The 20,780-nt window shown below is 40.8% G+C and overlaps 1 protein-coding gene across 1 annotated transcript in view; it reads right to left on the reverse strand.

The window, feature by feature from the left end:
• Positions 1-8,403: 8,403 nt before the first annotated feature.
• The window catches only part of galnt9 (polypeptide N-acetylgalactosaminyltransferase 9), a 77,260-nt gene continuing 64,883 nt past the window's right edge, over positions 8,404-20,780 (reverse strand). The window contains exons 7-11 of the mRNA XM_028414471.1: positions 19,048-19,233; positions 17,389-17,526; positions 16,051-16,146; positions 9,330-9,497; positions 8,404-9,224 (exon numbers count right to left, since the gene is read on the reverse strand). Coding sequence (XP_028270272.1) covers positions 9,078-9,224; positions 9,330-9,497; positions 16,051-16,146; positions 17,389-17,526; positions 19,048-19,233 — 735 coding nt within the window. The 3' untranslated portion in view covers positions 8,404-9,077. The remainder of the gene's footprint in view (positions 9,225-9,329; positions 9,498-16,050; positions 16,147-17,388; positions 17,527-19,047; positions 19,234-20,780) is intronic.

Consider the following 20,780-nt stretch of genomic DNA (forward strand, 5'->3'; position numbering starts at 1 on the left):
TTAAGCAAGTGACAAAAACACCAGTCCCGCTAATCCCCCCAATGTCGAAACTGAACTGTTTTTCTTGATCATCGCTGACTCTTGCTGTGCCTGTCCTCCAACATCAGTGTGAAGTTCACAGTGAAAATCCAGCACTCGACAGGAATTTATCACCCAGTATGCAACTTTAAACTGTTCTGAGCTCTTTTTATTCACAAAAAAGTACTTAAACTTTTATCACTTTGTAGCTGAGGGAACTTACAGTTTGAAAGGCTTTAACTGACTTTACTTCATGAGCTGCTTCTCTGGGACACACTGATCATGCACAGGGCATGTTGTGTTACTGTGCAGAAGGTGTAGGTACAGTATTTTTGTCAGACGCAGGAAAAGCAGTACTGAGAGATTTTAGGTGGAATGAAGCTGTGTAAGAGTGAGGAAACCTTGCTGTGCAAATAACCTCAAATGCTGCTGTGGGTAATGCATTCCCCCTCAAGTCATTGTACTGTTTTGGGAAATAGCACCATTATAGTCATCATTGTCTACAGTGAGGAAAGAACACAGAGATGTGGGTGCAACGGAAAAGACTGGCTGACCTTGATGGAACTTATTAGCATAAAGCAGCCCTTTGGGCTGTGTGTGTGTTCTCTGTGTGTTCTGCAAGCTGCTTCACATAACCCAACATTACATAAACCCAATGCACAAAATGAGGGCCATGTTCACTGTTTTCCATATCTGCAATTGAGAGTAATGGATTTCCTATAATGGGATTTTCTGTAATCGAGGAACAAAACAGTTACAACAAATGACTGTTACAGCAACTGTAAACAACTTGAGGTAAATACCCACTATTTTCTTTTGTCAGATGTTGGAAATGATTCCTGAAACGTTGCAATCGTACAACTTTTAAAAAGAAAAGTAGAGAAAAGTTATCCAGCAGTAATGAGATGTTCTGATTGATTTGGGTATGTAAACCTGCAATTTACTGGTTCTTGTAAGTCAAAACAGCAGAAATTGCTAAAAGCTCCTTATCCTGTCATTATTGTTACCCTGTAAGAAAAAAATCTCATTATTTTAGAGTTAAACCCAGTTCGACCCATTAAAATTGTGTTTATGTTGCTTACAAAGGTATGGAAGATGCATCTTTTATGACTCTTTAAACATAATATGTTATTGAACATTTCATGTGTCCTCATGTTGCTGCTTTATCTCAGTATGAAGGGTTATGTTAGGACAGTTTGTGAAGCTGTTTGTGTAGACATTAGAAACAGGGAAGAGCAGCTGATCAATACCATATTATTTATTTGGCCAGATGCTTCTGACTTTGCAGCATGGTGGAGTACAGCTCCCCACAGATCAGGCTTACATACCAGGGACCCATGCAGGAGAAGCCTGCTTTTTTTACTTCTTCTGGTCTTGTGGAGGTTATGGATTATTAGTGCAGTCCATTGCCACTGAGAGAACGTATGCTTTTTTATGATCCTATTAAATCTCTGAAACAATATTATAGCAAGAAGCACTACGGGTGTGTTCTTTAAATGCCCCTTGTAGACATGTTTTACTCTCTATCATATTAAATATAATCACACTAAACACATCAAACCTGCCTTTGTATTCATTTGCCAAATCAAGACCTAGAGGCATCTTCAGGGGTTGTTGGTTTACAGCCATGATATTGAATCCTAGAGCAGCAGTGGGACCGCTGCAGTCCAAACTAATGGACTAGAGACCTTGTTGAGGTCTTGGTTCCTCTCTTCATTTACAAACCAGCCTGGAGCTTTGTCTGGAGGAATAATGTTATATGACTAGCTACAGAAAGTACATTCATCAATATATAAATCCTTAACACCATATGGGACGTATGGGCTTGTAGAACATAAATAACAAACACTGAAGCAACATTGGTATGAAACATTATTAATGGAAAGGACTTCAGATATGGTCCTTCCAGACTGAGCAGATCATGAAGGTGGATGTTATAATGGTCTATTATTTAGTGTAGTGTTCAAATATCAAACATGCCAGCACGTGCACACACACACGCACACACACCACCTCAACTCTGCCTATAGAGTTCTATCTTGGAGACAGAGTAACGCTGGGCCTAATTGTGTCTTGGAGCTACAGTGCTGCTCATCTCTGGAGATCTCATTATAAGATCCACAAGCTGTTCAAGCACGTACCCGCTCTCCTCACTCTCTCATCCCATCAGCTTGTACAGCATAACTGTCTGAATACTCCATCACCCCCCCCCTGCAGTATTGATAGAATAAAGCAATTATTGTTGATTAGGAAATTGCACCTTGCACCTAAAGAGAGACGCATAAAGACAAAGAGATAAACTGCTCGGGAGGGTGTTTGATCTTGCTTTTGCGAGTGAGAACAGCCAGTTTCACAGTCCTCAGGAAGTTTTGTCTATTTGACAGCTGATATGACTGTTGAAATACCCAAAGCGACATCATTTTCCAAGATACTCTTTTGGGTTCCCAGCCCCTTTTCACCTCCCCAGCTACTTTTTTTTATCAATAATTCAATAATTCATCCTGTCCTCGCCTGGAAAATGTAGCATTAAGTTGATAATTCAGTCCTTGAAAACTGAACATTTGTGAACATCTCTCCAGCTGCATCTCTGCATGTTCACATGGACAGAGATGCTTTCTGGTAACTGACACGCATGACGCATGATAAGAACAGTTTTTCTTGTAAAATGTGTTGAATTTTTTTTAAGATAATCTTTACCTAGCTCCTTACCCTATTTTTAATGCCTAGATGTTTGTTATGCCATGATAAAAACAAATGTTAACCATATGCAAAAACAAATCCAGGGGAGAACATGGGAAAACAAAACAGCTTGCAGTGTAAGGGGGACTGAACCTTGGAACCCTGACTTAAGTCGCCCTTAAGTTGCCCTCTTCTGCTGTCCCCAACCTACTTCCTCCTTACTCTCACTTTTGTGGCTGTATCTGTCCTGTGATCATATGACATCATCATTATCATTATGCATTTTCAACCAAATATGACATTTTGTTTTCATAAAACACATAAAAAATAAAACAATGTATAATAATAATAATGTATCAATTTTATTTAATTTTATAAAGCATACATTATTATAAATTAATGTTTTAGCATGTCAAGCTGCGAAAATAAATACTTTTAGGAACTATTATTTGCCTTTTTTTCCTGAAAGTGAGATGAAAAAGATACAGTTCTCTCAAATGGAGCTGGGAGGCAATTAGCTTAACTTAGCATACATATTGAAAGCATGGCTGCCTCCAATGTTTAATAATACAGTACTACTAGAAAGGAGGTCCCATGGCATTGTGATGAAAAATTTAGAATTACCACAGAAACTTAACATAGATTAAAACCACAAAAGATTTGTTTTATTAATTTCCCAAGACAGACAACCTAAAGGGATCTGCTTACAGTTTTAATTCATTATTTTAACAATTTTACAGCATAAACAGCAGGCAGATGTTAACAAAAAGGTCCTTTTCTTAAGGCAAGGCAGGTTAGCTAGCCTACAGGGTTAGTTTAAAAAGCTAAATCAATTAACTTCTGGCCCTCAACCTTTATGAATAATCATATGTCCTCCTGTTTTGTAGGATTTACTTCAGCAATCTAGCCTACTCTTTAAGTAATTATTATTACTATAATTGTCTGATTTTGGAGAGCTGCCTCACTCTATGGATTTGTTTCCCTACCAACTTGTAGCTTTAAACAGTTGAATTGATCGGACTCTGTGGTTGTGCATCTGAGTTCTGCCTGTTATATCTATGATAATGGCAACCACTGACAAGTTATTGACAAAGGCACTGAGCTGCACTTACTGCACAGCTCCTACAGGATGGAACACACCAAGTAGCTTTAATAGGGGAGTCAGATCTTGTTTAAACGTACAAGGACATTTTGGCTGTCTTTACAGAAAACACACTGTACATATATAAAATTATACAAATAATAAAATTTTATCCACTAAGCCATTTTTTTATGTTGAATTCAAGTATTGACATCTGAAAAAAAAATTCAGAGACATTCAGAGACCTCAAAGAATTTATAAGACAGCATATACAATAACTATATTTCGGACATACTATTTCTTCAGTATACTATTGTCAGAGAACTATGAGGTGCACCACAAATAATGTGTTAACTCCACCTTCTACTTTATTAGAATTGATGAATGTATGTTTAAACTGGATGCAGCCATTTCTCCCAGTCACTGTGTCAATATTGATTTTTTTAATCATGCCATTATTTATTTATTCAAAATAAAGCCTAACAGAAAAAAAAACTTCTGTTTTTATAGAGGTCTGTAACCTGCTGATGATTGATTCATCAAGGACTGATCATCAGCAGCACCTGCTGCAGCTCAACTACTTATATCCTATTCAAGCAGGCCTTTTTTGGGCTTCATTTTTGCAAAAATAAATAAACACAATAAAAAAATGTTTATTATAATTATATATATATATATAGTAAAGAGGAGGTAACTATTGAGCTCCCCCTAGTGTCCCTGTGTTGTCTGTATGGCTGAAAATTAAACAAGCAATACTTTGAGAAGTGCTTCCTGTCATGTGAGCCCAGAGTAGAGTGAACATCAGTGAATCTATGAATCTATGAAAATCTATGAAAAATCTATGAAAGAGGTGAAATACTGTGGAAGAAAATGTATCACTTTATCTTAAGAAGGCCTCATAAAGTGTATGACATTAGTCTGTGCAGAAATGATGCTCTGACAATAACCATAAAGTCTGGCTGTTATCCAGTCCACCAGGATTTTTTTTTAATATTGTGTAGTGATGGATTGGAGGAGATGGGGCCTAAAGGTCACCATGATTCTAGGTAAAAGAAATAAAATCACAGAAATAATATTTTCTGATGAATATAACCATCTGTATCTATAACATCTAGGATAATATCTGCAGTGATCCACACTGTTTTTTAATATCCAGCAGATAATTATGCAGGTTTGTGTGTTTGCCCCTCAAACTTTGCTCATTAAAACTTTTTACTTATTGAGCTGGCTATCTGTCCAAATCTCTGTGCTTTCCAAACACAGCAGTAATTGCTGTCAGTTTCTCTGCAGATAAATAAACTGATTGCTTTCCTGGTACTCTCATACTGATTTTATATATACTATATGTATCCATTGGTGGTGGTCTGTCTGGCAAATTAACATCAATTTGGTCTCACAATGGATTTTTGCAACATTTGTATTAGATGTTGGGATAAAAAAAACCCCAGCAGCTCCTGCACCCGCAGCCTGCAGCTGTCTGAATAATGAAGTCACCTATTCCTCTTGGCTGGGGCCCAGCCGTTGGAAAAAAGTATTGTCAGCATCACAATGAGAAAGAACAAGGGTCCCCAGGCTCAGGAGACGGATGTGGTGTCCTTGTCCACCTCCAACCCCCAACACACACACACACACACACACACACCTTACCCTCCCATCCTCCATCAGCCCATCACTCACTGTCCACTCTGCCATCCACTCTGAGGGGAAAATGACACCTTAAATGCAGGCTAACCTTGCTTTTCACCTGCTGCAACTATCTCAGGAGCTATTGTCTGATGCTCAAATGTGCAACACTAATGCGCACATACACACGTTGTAACACTATACGCGGGAGAAAGCCTCAGTTGGTTACACGCACAAACATTAATCCCTTTCATGCACAGCCTTGACTTTAAATGGTTAATCCTTTTAAGATGTGTTTATTTCAGCCTGCTTCCTCTCATGTTTTCAAATGTTTGCAGGATGATCACAGCCTGCTCTGCACACATGCAAGCTATATTTACAAAAAATGATTGTAGATCACCACTTTTGTGCAATTTCACAATTGTACATGCATTTGCCCTAACCTACAAGTAGACACAAATGACAGCCAGGCTCAGTTTCTGCTGTCTTCACCACAGTCTGTTGGCGTCTGGTATAAATTGAGTTTAGGGGCAAGTCTCTGTGGCACAGAGCTGTGTAACCCATTGAATCCGTTCATTCTATCAGGTGTGGAAACATTATTTTGTAGGCGGGAAACTCAAATTGCTAGAATAATCATTTCCCGGTTCAGGCTATTTTTCTTACAGGAGTGTGAGACACTGCACTGGCAGTGTGTTTGTAAACCTTGTCCGGGACCAGAATAAGATATTACCTCGAGAGGGCTGAAGTGCGTGTTCGTTTAGAGGACACACAGATGATGCATTGCTTATATGAAATGATTAGAGCCAAAGAAGCATGACGTGGCGGCAAGTGCAGGCAATCTCTCAGAGTAAACCAGCTGGAAACCAAATTAAAATGGGCCTTTAGAATGTGCAGGTTGGATAGCATGGTTAACCTCAGTAAAAAGGACATTTCACTTTCCATTGCGTCCTGAAACGCACGCTATATCTGAGCAAGAGGACGGGAGAGAAATAGATTGGATACAGAAGGAAGCCTCCTGTTCAGTTTTCAGGATAGACAGCACTTACATGCTGCAGTACATGTCCATGATGTCTGTTCTAATAAGGTTTATTTTATTTTATTTTATTTTATCTTTTTGGTTCTTAAATAATTAAGCTAAGAAAAGAACATTTTAAGTACCTTACACAGCAACCCTTGGTAAAATAAATGAACCATCTAACATGTCCTCACAAAACAACACCGCATTCAGTCAATAATTCATCTGGTAGATAAAACACATGCTGATACTGAACATATGGACAAAATGCCAGACATACAACATTTTGTTATGTTTGGGCTAATGGAAGATATAATGATGTTGCCCAATGTCATACAATTATGGTATTGATACAGTGAGAGTAAGAGGCAGATGTTGCTGGGATATTACAGCTAGGTAAGCCTTAAACTGTGTCTTCAACATGCATGCAGGGAGCTCAAATGATGACTTGATCTTCCCACCATGGCTTCTCAAAAAAAAAAAAAAAAAAAAAAACCTTGACTCGCCTACCTGCACAGAGAGCAGCTGTGCACCCAGCCCCCCTTAGTCAGCTTCTGGGATTCCAGGTTGTCATTGCTGACATGAAAGTGTGTGGATTGAGTATGTAGATTGTGTGTCAAAAAACAATTTCACAGTTTTCAAATTCAAAATCACAATTTCAAATAAACACAAAACTTGAATGTCATTAAGTTGGAGTCCAAAAAAAATTCATCTGTGAAGAGCACAGGGCGCCAATGGTGAATCTGCCAATCTTGGTGTTCTCTGGCAAATCACCCTGGAAGGTATTAGGCTGTAAGCACAAGCCCCACTTGTGGACGTCGGGCCCTCATACCACCCTCATGGAGTCTGTTTCTGACAGTTTAAGCAGAACCTGCTGGAGGTCATGTTGCAGGGCTCTGGCAGTGCTCCTCCTGTTCCTCCTGTTAGGGAGGTAGCAGTCCTGCTGCTGGGTTGTTGCCTTTCTACGGCCCCCTCCATGTCTCCTGGTGTACTGACCTGTCTCTTGACAAAATGCAAAAGTGATCAAACATCAGGCAGAAAGGATGAGAGCAGAGAAATGGTCTGTGGTCAGCACCTGCAGAACCTCTCCTTTATAGGGCTGTCTTGATAACTGCCTCATTTCCACCTGTTGTCTGTTCCATTTAACAACAGCAGCTGAAACTGATTCACAGTCAGTGTTGATCCTAACTGGACAGGCTGATTTCACAGAAGTGTGACTGACTTGGAGTTACTCTGTGTAATTTTTTGAGCAGTGTATATAATTTGCCCTAAAATAAGAGAAGAAACCTGCAGTGTGTTGCCACGAAGGTTCACTGATTAGTGGAAATGCTGTAGCAGTTACTGGAACACATTTTTGACATTCATAATTAAACTGATATAATGAAAGCATTAAAAGTGTTCTTCTATTCTTGTTGAATTGTGAAATATCTGAGCAAGTAAAGAAGTGTCTGTCTGAGCAATGATCACTGAAAGATTTGCGTGCTTTCTGAAAACTGCTCTCCAGTGGGTTGGTTGGAACAATTACAGTGCACATGGCCAGAAAATCTTACAGAGGCTTGAGGTGGTAGTAGGAGAAAGTGCAACAAAAGACAGGCAATTGCACTGCTGTTTTTAGCAAGTGGCCTTACAACAGTACAAACAAAAGAAAATGTGTGTTTTTATGTAACAGTCGAGTACAATGGGTCAGCAAAAATGAAAGGAAGGAAAAGACAGAGGCAGCTCATCATAAAAATGATTTTTATTATCCTAATTGTTATTAGAGGACGGATATCAATTTTCCACTTTTTTTTTTTTTTTACAATATATTACTATCATTAAACTGTTTTATACATTGTTTTATATATTAATAACTTTCAAATAATTTTGTACATGCTTTGGGACTGACATTCCCTGGTCAGATGAAGCAGAAAATGAGGAAAAAAGGCACATGATTGCTCCTGTGAGCAATACAGTCCAAAGAAACAAAGAGCTGTAGTGGTTTGTGTGTGTCCCTCTCTGTGTGTGTAGGTGTGTGTGTGTTTCCCTCTCTGTGTGTGTGTGTGGGCGCGCAGAGGTGAAAGTCCTCCTGATCTGATGATGGGCAGCCTCTGTTAAGCCTATTATACGTCTTTCCAGGGCAGCACATTATGTCCAAAGCAATTTTCCAAATCACAGCCCAAAATAATCACTTTAATGAGGCAACTGACAGTAATTATATCTTTTGATTTGCTCAGATGCACTCACAAAAAAGAAATATAAATAAAATCGAAAGATACACACACACTCCAACATTCATCCCCAAGATACTTTTACAGTAGAAACAAGTTAATTACTGGGCCGTTGAACCATCTTGAAATGCTGCACTCAGGTGATTTGTTCTATACATGTAGCTGAATGTCAGAAATGTGGGCCATTTCAGATGGTGCAGCTCTCTGTGAGGTCTGGTGTGAGCTCGCAGCTCAGTGAAACACGTGAATTGATCAAATTCTTCTTTAAGACTCAGTGTTGAAATGCTCTGTGGCCTGAGGGGGAGCTCAGTGAAGCTGTGCAGTCTGTAGAGTGAAAAACTACACACAAGCACCACCGGTCCCTGCTCCCTCCTCCTCTGAAGTGTCCACAGTTTGAGGTCCAACTGCGACTTGAAACGCTGCCCAAAGACCTCTCAGAGGTGGTTCTCTGGCTTCAGTGCCTGGGATGTTTAATCCAGTTTCGTATCATCCACTTCTGACCAGAGCATCTTTGAACCACCAGACGAAGGCCAAAGTTGGCGTCTTTGGACATCTCTACTTCCAAACATCGACCTGTGTCCCTGCTGATGATTGGACCATTCTGTGGGAGGAGTGAAGCATGAAAATAAGACTAAAACTGCCCAGCAACAGAAACACATCAGCTTCATAGCAACATTTGTTTTTCATTTGTTTGATTTCATCATACCTGTGTGAAATCCCAAAGCCTCTGAGAGATCCTTGTGACGGAGTCACATTTTTTCAGACTTGGAGTACGTCCTCTGCCGTCATCAATGAGACATTTTGTGTCGGGCAGAAAGGTGGTCGACCCCAGGGGTCCAAGCTGGAGCAGCCCCTCTGTGGAGTAGCGGGCGAGCTGCAACACACAATAATGTTACACTATTTGTAGTATGGCAGCAATTACAATTTCACAAAAAAACACATTTTAGTCCACAATTTATAGGCCATCTGAGGGAAGCCTGGGATGTTCTTCAGTCAGAGTGCTGCAGTGAGCCTGTTCTGGTCTACAAAGACAGACTGCAGAAACTACCCAGGCAGAGAAGCTGAGGGGAAAAAAAAGGAGTTTGAAGTTGATTGACAGACTGTGTACCAGATAGAGCAGTCATTATGCACTCATTACTGTTTTACTTAGCTGGAATATATTCTCTAGAAATGACTAAATTACTGAGGTGCAACACCTGCTGTAAAATCTTCATAGTACTTGAATCCCCAGGTTGGACCCCAATAGACAATAAATAGGACATGAACTGCTAAGCAAGAAACCCCGAGCAGCTGAAGCTGAGAATTTCTAAATTTAAACAGTGCTTTACACCTTACAAAGTATGCCATGTATTACTCACATAATACATTATTCATCTATTTTTTCACTCTGTAATTCATTATAAAACTAAATTTTCCATTGCATCTGCAGCATTTCTGTTTCGAGCCTACTTCATATCAGGCAGTATGCAGCCACACGTGGAGCTTCTACGTGTCGGGTACCCTCAGTTTCTGTTTACTTGAAATTCACAATTTTTCTTTGCAGTTTGACTATAGAAGATGTGGCCACATGTTACCATGCTGAATGCACTTGTTAGGAGCTCCCATATTCACATTACAGTATAATTCATAATGATTATGTGTAGATGTCCCTCTATGGACAGTAGAAGCAGCAAGGGATTCATTTTTAGTTACTCAAATGAGATACTTTTCTCAGTAGGTAATGCAGTAGTGTCAGTGTCAAGCATGTCTTGCAACTATTGGCATTTGTAGGCCAGAAAAATCAATTTTAACAAAGGTACATAACTTAGCCTATAAACACAATAATAAGTCACAAGGTTGAACTTCAGTAGGTCTTTTTACTGAAGTGAGGGATCAGCAGTTATCAGACAGGCCTCTAACACCTCCATAGGCTACACACCCTTAGATGCATCTTCAAATTAGACATGGACTGTTGAGATCTCGGCAGCATCTTAATTGCTGGCAAACACTTCTTGCTCTGTACAATAATGTTATGGCCCCTATCTGCAGTCTGGGTAAAATGCTTTTGAACCTCCAACACACCAATTCATTCTTTGTCGGCCCTGTTGCTGTCTGACTAAACACTGTTACATACTCCATTAAACAGAGAAATCTGTTCGTTTTCCGGAGGTGGCAAGAACGAGAACAAAGTTTCGGCCCGGACACACACACACAGACACACACACAGACACACACATAGACGTTTTGCTGCTGTACCTGTACACCTGTAAAGTGTTGACACGAAGGTTCACTGATTGGTGGAAACGCTGTAGCAGTTACTGGAACAATTACAGTGCACATGGACAGAAAATATTACAGAGGCTTGAGGTGGTAGTAAGAGAAAGTGCAACAAAAGACAGGCAGTTACACTGCTGTTGCAGCAAGTGGCCTTACAACAGTACACACAAAAGAAAATGTGTGTTTTTATGTAACACTCAGTCGAGTACTGCTGAACAACTAGTTCAGGCGAATGTTTGAATCGTGTGCGAGCAGGCAACTGATGAGAGGGGAACCAATTAGAAAGCTACAGGTGTGCAGCTTGCTGGTTCAGAGAGAGGATGCTAAAATATTCATTAAATTAAGCTTTAATGGATGTTGTTCCAATCAAATGTAATTAATATTGTAACCATGAAAATTTCCAAAATAAACAGTTACGTTACAATTACGTTCATTTTGTAATTAAATTACATAACAGCGTTACATGTAATTTATTACTCCCCAACACTGTCAGTGTGCAGAAAAATGTGCTACATAATACTATATCAGAGGACAGGATGTGACTTGGTTATACGATGTTGGTTTTACTTGACAAAAAATATGTAGTCATCATGTCTTAAATCTGAAAGAAGAAAGTTGTAGTAGCAAACAATTCAAGTAAACAAGTGGAGTAAAAAGGTAAATTTGAGAACCCCACAAGGGAGCTGAACTGGGGTCTCCTTGTTGAAAGTTGAGTGTGTGACTGTTGCCAGTCTTTGTCCCTGCTGCTGCAGACTAATAGAAACGTATCAGGCCAAGGATTGTGTCCACATCCAAAGTTTACTCCAATTTGCTGTGACATTTGTTTGAAACTTCCAAAAGTCAACAACAAAAGACTATGTGTCCTCACTCAGTGTGTTATTTTTGTACAACAGCACTGGCAGATAACCACTGCATTCAGCTCATTACTGCTACAGTATTTCCCCAAACCAACACTTGATCCCTCACTGTTTAATCCTGCACATGAAAGCCTCTGTGGCGATCCGTATCTGTTACGTAAGGATACAGTAGAGATAGCATTTATTATTTATGGGAGCCATCCTCTCTGATAAATGAGATGCCAAAGATGGGGAGGTCTCCAGTATGACAGCAGTGTACACACACACACACACACACATACACACACACACACACACACACACACACACACACACATGATTTTATATTACACAAAATACAGAGTAGCTGTAGTAGCTAAGTTATGTTTATGCAGTTATCCATGAAAAGACATACATCATCTACATACATCTACATCTAAGCTGCTAATTTCATTGTTCAGAACATAATTAGAAAATAATCGGTTGTATAGAATATATTATAATCTCAAACATTTCTGAATTACATTATGCATTTTTGGGCTAGTGCGATTTATACTCTGGTGCGACCTATAGTCCGAAAATACGGTAAGTATTTTGTGTGAAGACTGCAGCTAGATTTTAATCCAATGTTCTGCCCCAAAGAGCCACTCAGAGCAAATGGGAAACAATGAAGCACCACTCCATGTGTCACTCAAGGTTCACTGGAGCTGGTTGTGCTGCTCAGAAGGTGCTCTGATGCTGATGTATAAATCTTTGGATTAAGGAATGACAGACATTAACATAAGCACATTTCAACTCATGCTTAATGCCAGGCACATACTGATGCTATTATTTCTCACAAGGTGGCAGCCTAAAGGTCATTATTGCAGACAAGTTTCATTAAGAATTCTTCATGGAATTTTCTCTTGCTGTCTTGGGTCTCTTAAGGTTATAACGCTCTAAGCAGATTTAACCCAGGTGTAAACTATGACTGTGTACAAGAAAAACCCATATAATCCGCACTAATACCTGTTTACAGCTCTAGTCTGGCAGCCCTTTATGTGCTAATACATATAAAATGAGACCATAACAAATAATTAACACAAGGAAATGATTCTGCTAAGCCAATTAACCTGGGGAGCATGCAGCAACATTAGACGCTTCATTGCCTTCCTGCAAAAGTTTCACAGCCACTTTTCAGAGGTCAAGCCAATTACAAGTTTCCTAATTAACTCTTATTGTCACAATGTGGCAATGTAAATATAAGATTTTTGTACAAAAGAAGAGTAAGAAGCTTCTTAGTCAGAGTACCAAGCCCGAACACAGCTGAGATGGCTTGGAATGTGTTGGACCACAAATTGAAGGCAAAGCAGCCAACAAGTGCTCAACAACTCTGAGACTGTTGGAAAACCATTCCAGGTGATGACTTCATGGAGCTGACTGAGAGAATGCCAAGAGTGTGCAAAGCTGTCATCACGACAAAAGGTGCAGACTCTAAAATGTACAACAGATTCTGGTTTGTTGGCATAACTCTATGTGTGTTTCTTCACAGTTTTGATGTCTCCAGTATTAATGTACAATGCAGAAAATCTTTTGACAGTTTCTGGTTTTGAGCTATATTCTCAGGAACATTATCCAGTGTAGTGCTTCACCCTGCAGCCGTTTGAAGGCAGATTCTGTATGTTGATAAAACTGCAGCGTTCTATCAGTTTCAAAGCAAATCGCTCCACACACGGCTGTCCACGGTGTTTACTTTGATTAAACCGCTGCTGCAAAATAACCACACACACACACACACATCAGACTGCTAATTACAACTTGATGTCTAGCCTGCTCTTGTGTGAGATGTCAGATTAACAGCACTCATTAATCTCGCCTCCTCTCAAACTGTTGGTGCATTCTCATAAAAAAATATAAGCAGCATCTCATTTCTTGGGTCGTTATTGTCGTGTGTCATATGTCAGCAGTATGAATCTGTGCTTGTGTATATGGTGCAAGCTTTGCAGCTCCTCCGCCATTTTTTTTCCACTGCATTTGTACAATTGGACAAAAGTGAGACATTATCCACAATTTCCGCAGGGAGAGCTGGCATAGAGGCTCATTGTGCAGAAGCACAGTAAAGATTTATTCTGGCCAATTATATATTTTTTTCCCATAAGTAAAAGGAGCAATGGTAAAAAGGAATATAAAATCACAGTGTCCCACTTAATTGAATTTGGCCCGCTCCCAGTAATGTCGGCCATGACTGTAATCTAATGATACAAAGACACAAAAATTCATCTCCATTTGTTTATTTCCCCTGAGGATCAGGATTAAAGGAGTCGGTGGAGCTTTACAATACTGGACCCTGCAGAGCTCTCTGGAGGGGAGGCTCCTTATAATACTCCTTCAAATGACACATAATGAATGTGTCAGTCAAACGCAAGAGCACAGGTCAGAAAAGTTGGAAGAAAAACAAGGATGCATGAATAGCATTTGCATGATTTGTCTTCAGGATTCAAAGAGCAAAAGAAAAATAAGCACAAAAAAAAGAGGACGCCGGCCTCCCGCCCACGGTGCCACTCGCTCTGGTATCTATTCAGTTAAAGGTTGTGCTGAGCACACAGATTCATTTGTGCCCCAGTTTTTCAGTGTTTTTGTTTTCACAGACCAACCACAGTTAAAATGAGCATGATTCAGGAGGAAAAAAATATAGTAGCCAGTAGGTTTTTTTCCTTTGTTTTTGAGTGGCAGTAAACTGTACCTGGACTAGAGCTTTTTGCTAATATACTGTTCCATTCAAAAATAAAGACTATAGGACAGGATGTTAGATGGACTGCATACAAAGGGTGGTTAAAGGTTTTGTGCTCCTGAGATGATTTTTATACCATCAACAAAAAGAACACGGAGACCTGCAATAGAGAGTACGGCCCCCACAGAGCCCTGAGCATCATGAAGTCCATTTGGAATTAATGGACTCCATTCGAAATGAATGGACTCCATGGACCCCAATGCTGTATATACTGCGGTTTCAGGCAGCTAAATCTGTTAACGTTAGAATTTGAGGTGAATCTGCTAACTAGCATGTTGCTATTTGTGTGTAGCTAGTGTGGTGTCAGCTAATGATTGTAGAGATAGCTTTAACTGCTATAGAGAAGATGCTGAGGCCTAACTCAGCACAGTAATAAACAAGAATACATTCCCTGCACACACAAATTCATGCTGAAATGATTTTACCACACTACTGGGGTTGATAACTGTGGGGACGTGAGTAGGTCCCCACAGCCACAGTCTGTTAAAAAACTGGTCTGTAGTAATGTAGCTCTTAGCGTAAGTTCAATCAGGAAGACTCTGTGTCCCATCATTCACCATTTATCCCTATCCGCTTCCTAATCTCTCTCCTTCTATCCCTCACTCCTCTGCTCCCCTTCTCTTCTGCTCTCTTAGTCAGGTGCTTAATAGAAAGCACCTCCCTCACCAATCAGCTGTCGCTTTCTCTTCTCCAGCTGTCTTCTGATCGAACCCGGCAACCCTCCTCCACCCCAAGCACCACCAGATCCACGGCAGTTCAGGCCTCCTATCTCCTGCCCTCCAGCTCTCCACTACCACCAGGTCTAGACCCCAGGGGGATCTTCTGATCCAGCGGCCTCTCCTCTTGCGTTTTCCCCCCTTTTCGGATGTGGTCTTCACAACGGGGTCTAGGACGCCAATGCACATTCAAACTTTGTACTTAATAAATATTTCTCATTCAGTTCGCCGAGTAGCGCTCATGATTGAAATGAGGTCAAACCACCAAGCAGGAGGTACATTGTATCAGGGCTACAGGATGGTGTCTTCTGTCAGGACACTTGGTAGCTTTATGAAGGCATGTTTGCCCTTTTACAGGGCCCAATAGGTCAGAACATTCAGCATCAATAATGGTTTTCAACAGAACCCAAACTGTGACATTTTGATTTTACAGTGTATTGGTAACAGCCTACATTTCATTGTATGTATGGAATGTGGTGACCTTCTTGAATTCAGTGCAGTGAACATTGCGGTTATGTGTGGGCCTTTAAAACTGACAGTAAATACACATCTTGATCTTGCTTGTCTAATCAGAACACTTGTTAAAGCGGGATGTGCATCCTGCACCAATTAAAAGCTCCACAAGGGACGTGTGTAGGAGTCTATAGTTGTGCTAAATGAGAATCCATTAGACAAACATATTTCTCTCTGGAGCATGTTTTGCTCCCGCTACTAATACAACTTCTGCTGGGCTTAAAGAGGAGAGTAATTGCACCATAGTCCTCAACTGTATGTTTATTTATATTGAGAATTTCCAAATGCTATTTTGCAGTCAGCATGGATGCATATATATAAACATACTGTACTGACCTGGGAGGACATGCCATGGCAGGGGTAGAGGATGGCTTTGTCATCGTCCTCAGCGCCCTGGTCCAGGCAGTAGCCACTGGCTTTGCTGTTTCTCACCTGGAAGAAAAACACAACACATTCTGTTAATTTAATGTAGCCGTACTTCATGCTTGTTAGAATAACCTAGAAAGTCCTTGTAAACTGCGTTCCCCTTAAATTGAACATTATCATTTCCTGTGTGTACATCACACTGTCCCCATGATGGCTGAGCCATGATTGGACATCATCATGCAGTGACCAGTCCCAGTTCTATCTCTCCCTCTGCTCCAGCCCACCAGATGATGGTGTGCATAGAGCATGAGCTTGGGTTCTGTGTGATTTGAATGCGTATGGCTTCATTTCTAGGTTGTGACATATCTATCATGTGCTGTTGTCAGGGAAGGTTCCACACGGCTGGTCTGGTCAGCATGGCCGAGTGCGGCGCTGATGCTCAGTGACAGATGAGGCTCACTCCTGCTGCGGCAGCTGTGTGGCAACACAAGGTAACCGCTTCCCAGCTTGTCGACAGATCTGAAATAGTGCCACTTAAGTGGATGCTGCACTGAGGAATCCATTAAGCTGGGTGCCAGAGCCAAAACAGGCTCCAGAGGAAACTAACAGGGGAGTAAATTCACTCAACTTTGATAAATGTAGAGGTTAATTCTCTTGTATTCTGACATGCAGAACATATTGATTTTCCTCTGTTTTCCATTGTTGATATTGATATGAGGAAAAATGTTGCATTTCAGCAAACCTCCAAACGCGTCTGACTCAGGAGTCTGTTCAATTCTTCAACCTGTCATAATCCTGTTTTCTTCCCCTACTGAGCTGAGTGTGCAGCCAAGCCCAAAACAATCAAGTAGGAATGGAAAACTAATAAGTGTTTAATTAAAGCTCATTATGAGGAAATTGCGTCTAATCCTGTGTGGTGATGCTGCATTGCTATAGCAACAGGATATGTTTGCTTCACACTTGCTACAATGAAATCCTACTTATTTTGCTGGAAAGAGTATGAACCTGTCACTGTAGTGATCCATGTAGTGATTTGTTTGATCATTGTAGCTGATACAGCTAGCTGCTAACATATAAATTAAACAGAAAGATCCTGATAATGCACAGCTTATTGTTCAAATTAATAAGTCCTCCCCAACTCATTTTCTGTATATCATTTGTGGAATCAAATTAGCTGCCTCAGTGTTTGCGTCTTTTAACCCCAGCTCTGTTCTATTACATCATTTGTAATAGAATTAGAGATTATGATGCCACAAAATTAGCGTGTGGTTTCTTTCCAATAATCCTTTTAGCAAGTATTTCTCTCACCTCGCCGTATGTGATGGTGTTATTGTAGATCCTCATCTCCGGGTAGACATGTTCAAGGTACCAGCGGAAACTCCGACACTGAAGCCTTTTCCTCAAAGCCAAACGCTCCGAGACATCCCCGAAATCAACCCCAGGGTTCTGTCAACAAATGGAACAAAACAAAGAAAAAAAAAAACCCTCTCAGCCAGCGGGCACTTTACTTACTAGAGCGCTTGCTGCTTGGAGACATAGAAAATGCAATAGTGTTGAGCTGTTAAGGGGATGGATAGATGCACCTGTCATGTGGGACCTTCATTGTTCTTTCATTAGACATGATCTGTGCTAAGCAAATTCTAATCAGCTGCTTAATTATGAGCCCTCACGGCCATGCCTGCATTATCGAGGTGGCTCCCTGGATTGATTGGGGGAATGCCTAATAGCTGCACTGCCTGGCACTGAGGCCTGATTCTGATGCATGCGCACACAAGCCCATATCAGTATGCGCATATGGAGCAACACATTATGTGTAGTATAGTCAGTACACAATGCATGGATATGAAAGGGCAATGCACACACACACACACACACACACATACATGGCTGTCTCTTTATCAAACAATGGTTCCTTTTTCATCAACCCTCACTCTCAGCTGGAGTCAGCCCGGTGAACTTGCTTCAAACATCTGTCAATAATGAATTGTAGCTGGAATATTTTGGCTGCCATAAAGCAACACTAACAAATGCATTCAATTTCAGTGAGATGTTGTTGGTGTTTGGACTTGAAGGCTTGCCACTGTGGTGAATCATAAAGCCTTCTCCGCCTAAAGTAATCGTGCTCTCAGCAGGTACCTTAGACAATAACAAGAATCTGTGATTGTGTGTATGGGTGGTTGGGGGGGAGGTGACGGGAGGGGAGGGGAGGAGGGGGGGGGTAGATGGAATAATTGTAGCATTAGGTCTTTGTACTGTACACAAAATAACTCTACGCCACAGGACAGCTGGGGTAATAACATGCCATGCCACTGTGTTTGTAATTACATTCAAAAAAGGGATGTGGCCTGATTGGCTAGTTTGTCAAAGTTGCCACCCCACCTCCTCCTCACTGCTACACATAGACACACATACACTGTTACCAACTAGTTGGCACTTCCCCCTTGCACTTTCTAGTTATGATTTTTGAGCCACATTTCTTGACGACCTGCGGGCATCAGCAGCCCATCAGCCCTGTAACACTGCACTGCCAACACTGAGATTTGAGGCTTTCAATGATGTCCTTCACTGACAATAGCCTCATTCCGCATGGCTGAAGAGGCAATTAGAATTCAATAACTTATTATTAATTAAAGTAGCTGTTTATTATTTTGCAGCCCATCTCAAAAGACTATTGAAAGCAATTACGCCAAACTGATATGAACAAAAATAGACTGATAAGACATGAGGCTGGTCTCCTTGACTTGGCCAACCTCTCTCATCTGTTTGGAGAGAGGCGTTCTCACTCTGCCTTTTGCCTTGCTGCCAGTGTGGAGGTCAAATAGGATGAAATCTGAATGTTGAATTTCTATTGACTGGTGTCTCAAGAGACGGAGCTCTGAGTCTGAATGAGCAAGTGAGATGGAAGGAAAGGGGTGGGGTGGGGGGAAAGGGGTGGGGGTGATCTAAAAACCAGAGTAAAAAACCTACGTTCATGGGAATGTTCCAGGCCATGTAGACGTGAGATTTGTATTCATCCATCCACACCTCGGCTGCTCGCAGGGCATTGCGCTTAGCGTAGTAGTCTATGTCATTGTTGTAGGGTTTCTTGGTGCGCTCGATGTGGGCCACTCTGGCGCACGGGAGGACTTCCATACTGCCTCCACACTGCCACACCTAGACAGCAGAAAGAAGCAGTTAAAGCCAAACATGCCTGATCTTTAAATACAGATAAACATAATGCAGGAGAATACCCACTGTCTCCACGGTAACTAAACACAAAACTATTAATTAGATTGGAGTCTAATTAGACTAGAGGCATTGGGATTTAAAGATAATCATGTTTATTATAGTTTGCTCTTTCATAGTTTTGATGATTCTATTGCAAATAGTAGCATTGTTTGTTGTTAGTGCAATAAAGACCGCTGCAAATGCTGCAGGTTAGTTGTAGTTGTGATCATTTTGGTTATATTAAAAACAGTATCTCTATGTGCTGTGAAGCACTGTGTAATTTTCATTTATGAAAAATGATGTATAATTAAACCTTACTCTTTTTCTTACTTACTGAATACACTGTCCCTTCAGTTACAGCCACTGTTATGAAAGTAACAGTAGTTGTTAGGGTTTCAGCACCGAGCCAGGGCTTTTACTTTGTGTTTTGTTTTTTCTGTATTATTTCCTGTTTTATTTTGAAAGCACTAACTCCCCTCTCATTTCAGGTGTCTTGTCTTCTCCTTCCTCCTGGTGATTACCTGCCCGTCCTAACGTGTCTCACCTGTGTCTCATTGTCTCTACCTCCCATGTGTATAATATGTGCGTGCTTCCCTTCACTCCCCAACAGTTTGTCTTGTGTGTTACCACCAAGCTTACCAGCCGTCTGTAGTGTGTTTTTTGGCTTCAGTAAATTCAGTAATGTATGACCTTTGCCTGTTTTTGATTTTGCCATAGCCTTAGCCTCTGGACCTCAGCTATGTGATCTCTTAGTGTATGACCATCGCCTGTTTTTGACTTAGCCTTAGCCTGTTGTTACCATTGCTCATCTGACTGCTGGTTCTCCGACTCCTGCTACGTCTGACTGTCCGCCTGCCTGGTCCTCTGGTGCTGTTACCAGACTGACTGACCACCCATGTACTGACCCTTGCTTGAATTAAAGAACTGGTGTTTCTGCTTCAACCTCGCCTCCTGCCCTGCTCTTGTGTCTGCTCCACTTTACGCCTGACAGCACTTTAGGATAAATATTGACTTATGTGGCAAAACCAAGCCTAAATATCTTTTTAACATAACACACCTAAGCCCCAGACTAAAGGATCATATGACACATAATAATATCCTACTATATTAAGAACAAATTTTAATGCTGCAAGAGAATAAAGGTCAAACAGACATACTAACAGAACTAACTACAGAATTCTGAACCAATAGAGAAAACTGTGCTGTGATCCATGTTCCACCTCACCAAAGTATATTTTTACAATGTTAAATCATGATTTTTTTTTCTAAAATGACACACATGTGCTAGATGGTGTATTATGGTGTTCCTGTCCATGGTTTTCTGTTAAGGAGACCATGTCTGATAAATGGTTTGGTAAGCTTGTGGCTCATAAATACAGTCCTTGGAGAGTTAGCTACAACAACCAAAAAAATCTGATACTAGTCTATGGCATTGGGAGTGATATATATATAGATAAGGGCCTGGCAGTATATAAATGTCATCTTTAAAAGCA

The sequence above is a fragment of the Parambassis ranga genome, chromosome 9 (assembly GCF_900634625.1).
Source record: "Parambassis ranga chromosome 9, fParRan2.1, whole genome shotgun sequence".
In the NCBI taxonomy this organism is placed as follows: domain Eukaryota; kingdom Metazoa; phylum Chordata; class Actinopteri; family Ambassidae; genus Parambassis; species Parambassis ranga.